The sequence below is a fragment of the Hyperoodon ampullatus genome (assembly GCF_949752795.1).
Source record: "Hyperoodon ampullatus genome assembly, chromosome: 9".
Taxonomy (NCBI): domain Eukaryota; kingdom Metazoa; phylum Chordata; class Mammalia; order Artiodactyla; family Ziphiidae; genus Hyperoodon; species Hyperoodon ampullatus.
The window spans coordinates 102,388,711-102,399,672 of NC_136922.1; the positions used below are offsets into that span (position 1 = coordinate 102,388,711).

At 47.1% G+C, this 10,962-nt stretch overlaps 1 protein-coding gene across 1 annotated transcript in view; it reads left to right on the top strand.

Annotated features, from left to right (window-relative positions):
• Positions 1-6,835: 6,835 nt before the first annotated feature.
• Positions 6,836-10,962, top strand: part of GIMAP8 (GTPase, IMAP family member 8) — a gene marked incomplete at both ends in the record, with an annotated part of 7,167 nt that continues 3,040 nt past the window's right edge. The window contains 2 exons of the mRNA XM_079711877.1: positions 6,836-7,447; positions 9,020-9,065. Coding sequence (XP_079568003.1) covers positions 6,836-7,447; positions 9,020-9,065 — 658 coding nt within the window. The remainder of the gene's footprint in view (positions 7,448-9,019; positions 9,066-10,962) is intronic.

Consider the following 10,962-nt stretch of genomic DNA (forward strand, 5'->3'; position numbering starts at 1 on the left):
CTGATACAGGGCTGGGTCCTGGTAGCTTCCTCCTTGTTGGCATAACTTGTGCCTTCCAGGAGGAAGTACACATGTTACATGTGTACTTCTGAAAATCCAGTCCCTTTCCCTCCCGCCACTTTGAGAGTCTGGGAGGGGGAGGGGAAAGAGGGGTGTCTTACTTGCAGAGTCCTTGCAAGAGCCCCCTGGGGAGTGCTTTTGCTGCCCTTGTCATTACCCACACAGCCACTAGGGAGCAGGAAAGCCCCATCCTTCCCTAGATCCGGGCCCAACCAGAATCAGCCGCCTTCCCCACAGAAGTCCATTCTCCAAAAGCTGATGTGCTGAGGATCATTTTGCAAAATCGTTGACTCAGCAAATAATCAACTGCTAACTCATCGTGGAGTTATTTGAGGCTTTGGTTTTATTCAGAGTGCTCCCAAAAGCTTCATATTTCATCTAAGAAAGAGGGAGCTTTTCTTGATCTCAGTTTACTGTGTTCTCTGTTTTGGGGAAATGGTATCCCACCAGGCCTCTGACCCTGCCTTGACCTGACCTCCACTTCTGGGAGTGACAGACACAGCTGGGATGATTGACTGGCCATGTGGCAGGCTTCTGTCTGATGGTTTTTTTTAAAAAATTAATTAATTAATTAATTAATTAATTGTTTTTGGCTGTGTTGGGTCTTCGTTTCTGTGCGAGGGCTTTCTCTAGTTGCGGCAAGCGGGGGCCACTCTTCATCGCAGTGCGCGGGACTCTCACTGTTGCGGCCTCTCTTGTTGCGGAGCACGGGCTCCAGATGCACAGGCTCAGTAGTTGTGGCTCACGGGCCTAGTTGCTCCACGGCATGTGGGATCTTCCCAGACCAGGGCTCGAACCCGTGTCCCCTGCATTGGCCGGCAGATTCTCAACCACTGCGCCACCAGGGAAGCCCCTGTCTGATGGTTTTGATGTGTTGATTTTATGTGAATTGACCTAGTGCCCCATGGAGGGTGGGGATTCTTCCTGGACCTGGTCCTCCTTACTAAGAGGGTGGGAGGATGGGAGACCTTCTTTCGGTTTCCCCTCCAAGTGTAGCCGTGTCACCCCAGCCCTTGGTAGCAGTGCCAGCAGACTGAACTTGAAGACCAGAGGGGAGGGGGACCCCAGGAGACATGGCAGCCCCTCCAAGCCCAGTCCAGCCCCCCTGCTCCTCCTTCCATGGGGTCTCTGGAAGGCTCAGCCCCACCTCAGACAATTCATAGACCCAGCCTGGAGTGATAGTGTGAGCTCAGGGGCCTCTGCACCGTGATTGAAAGTCCTCTTACACGGAGGACATTAAGCTAAGTGAAAAAAGCCAGTCACACAGGACAAATACTGTCTGATTCCAGTCACAGGAAGTTTCTAAATCATAGACACAGAAAGTAGATGGTGGTTACCAGGGGCTGGGGACGGGGGAGGAGGATTAGCATCTAATGGGTCCAGAGCTTCAGGCTGTGGGATGGAATAGTTCTGGAACTCTTGGCACAATGTCGAGAATGCACCTGAAGCTGCTGAGCTGTACGTTTAAAGATGGCTAAGATGGTCAATTCAATGTTGCATGTGTGGGTTTTTTTGTTTGTTTTTTTAGCACAATAAAATAAAATAAGGTCTTTCTCTGTGTTTCACTTCCTTCTCTAGAAGGAAGCTGTGAACGCTTTGGCTCACAATAGGGTTTCGTTTTATGAACTCTTTGAAAGCATCAAAGTTCTAGCATTTCAAATGTTTGTCTAGCTCCAGGAAAGCACACTTTCTCCTGGGAAGCAGCGTTGGTCCGAGGCCCCGAGTTTCTCCGGAGGGGGCGTTGGGGGAGAGCCCTCTGGAAGGCAGGAGAGGAGCTGTTACAGGAAGCTGTAAGGGCTGCTGCAGGGCAGACGGAGGGCGAGGAGTTGGTGGGAGAAGGTAAACTATGTCTTTGGGTTTTCACCCCAATCTCGGGAAAGGGCAGGGCTGAGCGGTGAAGTGTGGGACCTGCTGGGAGCAGAAACACCTGCTCCGGGCCCTCCCCCTCCCCCTCCCCTCCCCGCTCGCTGCGCAAAGCCTTGAAAAGCCCCCGATTGTTCTCCGCACGGCCGCCTGTGCCTTCGGCACAGCGATCCTTCTCGAGGGACCTTTCCGAAGCTCGGCTGGGGCTCAGCCCGGGTCCCCTCAGCCCCAGCGGATCCTCCGCCCTCCACCTCCCACCAGCCTTTGGCCGCGCCGGGTAGGTGGGCGCGGTCCCTTCGAGACCCAGACGTTCTCACCCTGTGATCTGGCATCACTTCTGAACTTCCCCTCCGACTGCATTGAAAACCTATTTCTAAAAACGTCTCCCTCCTCAGAAACACTATGTCAGGAAGATCCGGACCCTGCGAAGCTGGTCCAGACCCTGCTCTCCTCTCCCCGCGCGGCTGCTCCATCCTCCGAGGGGATAGAGCAGCCGCTTCACCCAGCCGAGCGATGCAGGGACGGAGGCGGGCGGAACCTGGAGATTCTGAGACTGTGACCGGTCAGGGGACAGGACCGAGGTACGTGTGTGCGTGGTGGCGGTTTCTGTGCTGGACACGTGAATATGAGGATGGGAAAGGCGGCCGACGCAGGGCGGGGAGACAGCCACCTGGAGGGCTTGATTTCAGGGGCTCTGGAATGTTCCTCCCGCCCCAGCGCAGGTCTCCCCAGCCTGGGGGGGCACAGAGGTCACCCCCCTCCCCGGGGAGTCGTGTCTGTGGGCAGCCTTCCTAGAAAGAGGCGGGTCTGGGAGGGGGCTGCTCGCCCCACCCAGGGCTGAGATGAAGGCCTGGAAGAAAAAGGGGGGTAGGTCCGCTCCCCCGGCATCCTCTGACTTCACGACTGTGACACAAAGCAAACTCCCACCCTCACCCCGGGGAAGTCAGCGGGAGCTGCCTGTCTCCTTGGGAAGAAGCGGGCAGGGAAGCCGGCCATTTGGACACTGATTTTCCACATTCACTCTCCCGATATTTCCCAGCCCTTGCACGATTAGGATTCCATTAACTGATCATTGAAAGTGGTCAGTGTTTGCCAAAAACACTCTTTCTGATTTTATCTAAATTTAAGCCTCCTGGGCTCTCACCCATGAACTCTTTTCCTTCCTCCTGCTGGGCTGGGACTGAGTTCTCTCCAGGCCGGGCTCCAGAAGCTTCTCTGACCACCTTTTTCTGTGCACGTGAACTGCCCCTGATGTGGGACAAATCCCTACATCACTGGAAGCTTTGCTTGGATGCCTGAAGCCTCGTCCCCCTTGGGCTATATCCTGGGAAGAAGGTGGAGGCTGCTTTAGAATCTCAGCACGAGTTCAGGAGAAAGATTTTTCTTTTTCTTTTAAAGTTTTTTAAAAATTCTTGAATTTTATTTTATTTATTTTTTATACAGCAGGTTCTTATTAGTTACCTATTTTATACGTATTAGTGTATATATGTCAATCCCAATCTCCCAGTTCATCCCACCACCACCCCCTCCCCGCTTTGTGTCCATACGTTCGTTCTCTACATCTGTGTCTCTATTTCTGCCTTGCAAACCGGTTCATCCGTACCATTTTTCTAGATTCCACATATATGCATTAATATTTGATATTTGTTTTTCTCTTTCTGACTTAGTTCACTCTGTATGACAGTCTCTGGGTCCATCCACGACTCTACAAATGACCCAATTTCATTCCTTTTTATGCCCGAGTAATATTCCATTGTAGATATGTACCACATCTTCTTTATCCATTTGTCTGTTGATGGGCATTTAGGTTGCATCCATGACCTGGCTGTTGAAAACAGTGCTTCAGTGAACATTGGGATGCATGTGTCTTTTTGAATTATGGTCTTCTCTGGGTATATGCCCAATAGTGGGATTGCTATGTCATATGGTAATTCTAGTTTTAGTTTTTTAAGGAACCTCCATACTGTTCTCCATAGTGGCTGTATCAACTTACAGCCACTTTTTTGAATTATGGTCTTCTTGAATTATGGTCTTCTCTGGGTATATGCCCAATAGTGGGATTGCTATGTCATATGGTAATTCTAGTTTTAGTTTTTTAAGGAACCTCCATACTGTTCTCCATAGTGGCTGTATCAACTTACAGCCATTTTTTGAATTATGGTCTTCTTGAATTATGGTCTTCTCTGGGTATATGCCCAATAGTGGGATTGCTATGTCATATGGTAATTCTAGTTTTAGTTTTTTAAGGAACCTCCATACTGTTCTCCATAGTGGCTGTATCAACTTACAGCCACTTTTTTGAATTATGGTCTTCTTGAATTATGGTCTTCTCTGGGTATATGCCCAATAGTGGGATTGCTATGTCATATGGTAATTCTAGTTTTAGTTTTTTAAGGAACCTCCATACTGTTCTCCATAGTGGCTGTATCAACTTACAGCCATTTTTTGAATTATGGTCTTCTTGAATTATGGTCTTCTCTGGGTATATGCCCAATAGTGGGATTGCTATGTCATATGGTAATTCTAGTTTTAGTTTTTTAAGGAACCTCCATACCATTCTCCATAGTAGCTGTATCAACTTACATTCCCACCAACAGTGCAAGAGGGTTCATTTTCTCCACACCCTCACCAGCATTTATTGTTCATAGATTTTCTGATGATGCCCATTCTGACCAGTGTGAGGTGATAACTCATTGTAGTTTTGATTTGCATTTCTCTAATAATTAGTGATGTTGAGCATCTTTTCATGTGCCTCTTGGCCATCTGTATATCTTCTTAAGAGAAATGTCTATTTAGGTCTTCTGCCCATTTTTTTTTTTTTGCGGTACGCGGACCTCTCACTGTTGTGGCCTCTCCCGTTGCGGAGCACAGGCTCCGGATGCGCAGGCTCAGCGGCCATGGTTTACGGGCCCAGCCGCTCCGCGGCATATGGGATCTTCCCGGACCGGGGCACGAACCTGTGTCCCCTGCGTCGGCAGGCGGACTCTCAACCACTGTGCCACCAGGGAAGCCCGGTTCTGCCCATTTTTTGATTGGGTTGTTTCTTTTTTTTAATATTGAGCTGCATGAGCTGTTTATATATTTTGGAGATTAATCCTTTGTTGATTCGTTTGCAAATATTTTATCCCATTCTGAGGGTTGTCTTTTCGTCTTGTTTATAGTTTCCTTTGCTGTACAAAAGGAAAGCTGTCTTTCTTTCTTTTTCTCTCTTTTGCTCTGCTGGGGTCTCCACAGTGGTCTGGGAGATGATGAGGGAAATGTGGGTTATCAAGGAGAGAGTGAGGGAGGGGAGAGCTTTGGTTCCCTTTTGTCCTCAAAAGTATTTTCTGTACCCTTGGGAGAAAATGGTACAGGTGGGTAATTGTATGTATAGAGGGTGGGGAGGGGGGAAGAGAAAGAGAAAGAGAGTTAGTTTTGATTCAGTATGATGTCATTAGCTGGAAGGAGTACAGTAAACGCTCATCCATTTCGTCACACCATGATGGGGAGCCATATAAAACAACAGTGTGTACTTGGCAAATAAATTCCTTTTTTTGACCTGCTGGAGATCTCTGCTTCCTTTACCTTATTTACTCACTAGTGTCTTAAAAATTTAATGTACAAAAATATACTACTTCTTCCCTTGGTTGGGAAACAATATAAAGTCACTTCTCTTTTATTATACAAAGTGGTGTCACTTCAGTCTCCTTCTCCACTTCTAAAAACAACTTTTCTTCCTTTCCTCACATCCCCCACTCTCACCATCACTCATTTCACACCATTTGTTGAGCATTTACTATATGCCAGACACAATATTAGGACTTAGGGACACAGAACAAGACAGGCATGGTCTCTGCTCTTAGAGAGTTTCATACTAAGGACAGCAAAGAGAAAATGAAAAAAGTAGACACAATAAATAATACCAGATAGAAACAGTGCTATGATGACAATAAGGAGAGTCAGGATATGGGGAGTTAGGGTGAGGTTTTCTTTATATGGGGGTGTGTCAGGGTCAGAAGAGGCTCTTAGAAGAGTCCCGACAGTGACTGGACTTCTCGGCTTGGCATAACCTTGGAGGTGCGTGTTTTTGAGCTGAGCTGGGCTTTGTCTGTTGCACTGTGCAGAGATCCAGACGCTTGTAGGGAGGAGCCCAGGCCTCCATCCTTGGGCCTGATGAGATTCTCCCTGCCTCAGCCGTACGTTTCCCCTGAGGTGAAGCTTCTTCTTTTTTTTTTTTTTTTTTTTTGCGGTACGCGGGCCTCTCACTGTTGTGGCCTCTCCCGTTGCGGAGCACAGGCTCCGGACGCGCAGGCTCAGCGGCCATGGCTCACGGGCCCAGCCGCTCTGCGTCATGTGGGATCTTCCTGGACCGGGGCACGAACCCGTGTCCCCTGCATCGGCAGGCGGACTCTCAACCACTGTGCCACCAGGGAAGCCCAAGGTGAAGCTTCTTGAGGGCAGGTGCATGTGCTTCCTTTGCTACCTTCTCTGATTCCTTCCTCACACTCCTGTGACACTCTTCTTGAAAGAGGAGTGAACTTTCAAATAGCTACGCAGAAAAGGGGCTTTTCTCCTTCACTTTCTTCAGCTGTGTTTCTTTATTTTTCAAGTTTGTTTCCTTTATCTTCCTTGTTTGTATCCTGGGGCCCTATTATTGTATAAAAATACAAATCCTATGTATTTTAATCTACAGTGTTTTGTGTAAATAGCATTTTCTCAGTTGTGTAAATAACATTTTCTCAGTTGTCAGACATGACTTACATATATGATAAATAAACTTCAATCTGTTGAAAAAAAAACAGAAACAGAAGGTACTTTCTTGTTGTTCCTCTATCCACTCTGTTTGTGAGTTGAACATTGTTGGGTTGCTTTTTGTCCCAACAGAACCAGCGGAAACCTGTGTCATGAGAGAGAGTCAGAGCTGGGCTGCTCCATGTTGGAACTGAGGCTTCTTCTTTTAGGGAAACATGGCGCAGGGAAAAGTGCCACAGGAAACACCATTCTGGGCAAAGCTGTGTTCAAGTCCAGGTTCAGTGAGCAGATGGTGACTAAAACGTGCCAGAGAGAGAGTGGGGCCACGCAGGGGTGGGAGGTTGTGGTCATCGACACCCCTGACCTTTTCTCCTCAATAGCTTGTGCCAATGACAAGGAAGGCTACATTGAGCGCTGCCTGGAGCTCTCGGCTCCCAGCCTCGACGCCTTGCTTCTGGTAATTCCCATCGGCCATTATAAGGTGGAGGACAGAGAAACAATCAAGGGCATCCAGAAGGTGTTTGGAGCTAAAGCCAGGAAGCACATCATTATAGTCTTTACTTGGAAGGATGATTTGATGGGTGGCTTGCTGGAAGATTACATTGAAAGTGACGAGTCTGTTAAGGACTTGGTTCAAAACTATGGCGGCCGATACTGTGCTTTCAACAACAAAGCAATTGAGGATGAGCGGGACGCCCAGGTGAAGGACCTCCTCTGCAAGGTCAGGTGTTTGGTGGATGAGAACCAAGGACCATACTGGGTGAACTTCAGAAATGAAGACAGTGGATTCCAGGTGAGGATTCTTGTGAAGGTCTCCAAGGGTCTCTGTTGTTAGAGCTAGCGGAATAAAGGCACAAGTAAGTGAAATGTTGCATAGGCTTTGTTTAAAGGGATATTTATCTGTAAACTGGAAAGATGAGGCTACTTGGAGTATTATACTTTATTGGCAAATTGATGGATATATTTAAGAGCTTATCTGACTTTACCCCTCATAGTACTGGACACATAAATGACTCATTAGACCCTCTCTTCCCTTGGCTTCAGTAAAACTATCCTCTTCTGGTTTTTTCCTCCTCGCTTGCACTCCAGAGAGCGCTGAGTCCACCTGACAGCTGGCATCTTCAGGGCTTGGTTCTCGCCTTTCCTCCCTTCTCTATACTTGTGTCCTCAGGTGATTCCACATTTTTACAGCTTTGAGCTTCATCTGTTGCTAGTAGTTTCCAAAATAGTAACTCCAGTCCAGGTCTTTCCTCTTGAGTTCTGACTCCTTTGTCCGTCCAATTGCTACTTGACATTGCTCTCTTAAAGAATCTCAGAGTTAACATGTCCAGACTTTTGTTTTTCCCTCTTGAATCTCTGAGACTTCAGTTTTCCTCTCAGCTCTGTCAATGGCTGTCCTGCTCATCATGCTCTTCAAACCTAAGCCCAGATGTCAGCTTTGATACCACAGCCAGCTTGCATCTGATTTCCAGGAGATCATCGTCTTGTGTGATTAAGGCACCTGGAATCCACCTGCTTCTCTCTGTCTCCACTACCGCCATTTGGTCCAGGCCAACCTCTTTTCTTGCCTGTACTATTTTACACATATTTGCATAACAATTTTCCCCTCATTTATTCTTGTGCCTTACCCTCCCCACCCCCATCCATTTCACACACAATAGCCAGAGTGATATTTTAGTTGATTTTAAAACTTCTGATTTCATGCCAATTTAAATGTTGGGAGTGAGGCTTCCCCAGGCAGGTGAAGGGGATGTGAATTATGTCTCATTGTCTCCAAATCTTACTGGATCTCACGTTTGAAGAAGCTTCATCTCTATACTGGGGGTACAGTAAGGGAAGAAGACATTGGAGATACATGGGGAGCTTGATTTCCAATCTCCTCCCTTCCCCTGTCCCTCAAACGCACCGCACAGCTATCATTTGACTAGTTTCTTCTTCCAGGGAGTCCAGAAGCTTTTCTTAAGCTTCTGGATTTTCTCCAGGAATAGCAGGAACTCTGGGAGACACTGGAAAGAATTACTTTTACTATTGGGGACTGTGGAGAAGTAAAGTTAGAAAGTGCTTCAGGAACAATGCCTGGGTTAGATGGCATTTGTGGGGCTCCTCTGAGTGAGAACAAAACCCACCTTCTTACTTCTGGGAAACCTGTTGCAGCAGCAGCGGGGTCTCAAGGTCAGCTTCATCATAGACAGGACTACACATGCCAGCAACGACCATGACCATGACCATGACCATGACGTTCATTTGACCACATCCTAATCATGGAATTACTCTGAATTATATATTGTGTCTCCATTCCTTTACTTTGTGAAAAGCTGAGATTTTAGATCTGTGTGCATCATATTCCTCTTTATTTTCTTTCTAGGATTGTGTGAATGAAGCTACATCTCAGAGGGAGGACCATCCACATGGTAAGATAATTCTTAAAAAAATGTTAAGCTCATATCTGTATTCTTTTGAATGCATCATGCATCAAAATGAAGTGGAAAAATTATCTAGATAAGTCAGAACAAAAATGCACCCTGGAGCCCTAGCTCAGGTTGGTGCCCACAATCTGTCTCCCAGGGAACTGCTAACACTTGCGAGTAGGTGCAGCCCCAGCAGAGGTTCTGGACACCGCGCGGGTGTCCCTGGCCTTCCCTGAAATGTTACAGAGCTGGGCTTGTCTCTTGCAGCTTCTTTCCTGACTCAGCCTCTTCTCCCCAGCCTGGGACCCAGCACTACCCAATTTTGGACTCCTACCGGGAGGCAGAAATCACTTCCTCATGGATAACACTAAACAGAATAACACCTGCAGAACTCAGTGACGGAGCTCAGTATCGGTGTGATGATTGCCATTAACGGTGCATCATGCACACTGCACAAGTCAATACACATAGATCTACCTTGTTCTGTTCGGTGGACGTAATGTGGTCCATGGTATGGGCATACGCGACAAACTCACCCATCTCTTTGTTGTTGGACTTGCAGGTTATTTCCGGGCCAGCTCTGTGCAAGAACTGAATATTTCGCAGTGAATAAGATAGATGAGGGCTTCCCTGGTGGCGCAATGGTTGAGAGTCCGCCTGCCGATGCAGGGGACGCGGGTTCATGCCCTGGTCTGGGAAGATCCCACATGCCGCGGAGCGGCTGGGTCCGTGAGCCATGGCCGCTGAGCCTGTGCGTCCAGAGCCTGTGCTCCGCAACGGGAGAGGCCACAACAGTGAGAGGCCCGCGTACCACAAAAAAAAAAAAAAAAGATAGATGAGGTCTCTGTCCTTGTAGGACTTCCCAAAATAATAATTCAAATTAAAATTTTAATGATAATTATTGCAACTGACATTATATGCTGGGAGATATATATATATAATATAAATTATTCAATCCTAGTAGCATATAATATATAATCCTCATAACATCCTCACAATATAGCCCTTAATAACAATCCTATAAAGAAGGTGTTACTTTTATTATTTTCGTTTTACAGTTGAGTAAATTTTGCCAGAAATACGTGAACTTAGACAGCAGTAGGGGGTTAAAATTCTGTTGATGCCTGTCAGCCAAGACCCCCAGGGATATTCCTGTTACTGAACAAAACTGGGTGGAATGGCTTGTGGCAGTGAGGGAATATAGTACATCATGGAGACCAAGGAGCATCTCAGAATGAGGGTGTTGGCGAAGACCTTTTATAGGATGTGGGCTTGTGTGAGGTGATTTGGGGGAAAGTAGAAACTCTCCCAAGGCAACCTAACACGGACATGGTGTCACTAGCATTGCGGCTGCTTTCTTTAAATGCTGTGTTCTTTCCCCTTCCCAGACTTGGGGCTCAGACGCTAAGTATCATCCACTCTGATAGTGCCCTGGATGATACAGACTCAGTGACTATCCTTGTAACTGTGGGCTCTGTCATGTGCCCAGTGGGTCTGGTATTGACTTGGGCTCATGGGAGAAGTGGTGGGGACAGTGTATGTGTGGAGAGACAGTTTTGTGGTGCAGGTTATTACAGTAATTTACTGAGATAATTTACATAGAGTGAAATGCACAAATCTTAAGTGTACAACTCGAGGGTTTTTTACGTATCTACACATATGTGACCATCACCTAGATAAAGATATGGGGCATTTCCATCACCTTAGAGGTTCTCACTGTCCCTCCCCAAAGGGAGCCACTCTCCAGACTTCTATCCACATGGATTAATTCTGTGTGTTCTTGAACTTCAGATAGTGACATCATGTAGCACGTGGTTTTGTGTCTGGCTTCCTTCACTTAGTGTGTTTTGGTGATCCATCCAGGCTGCATATCAGTACATCACTTTTTGTTAAATTGTCG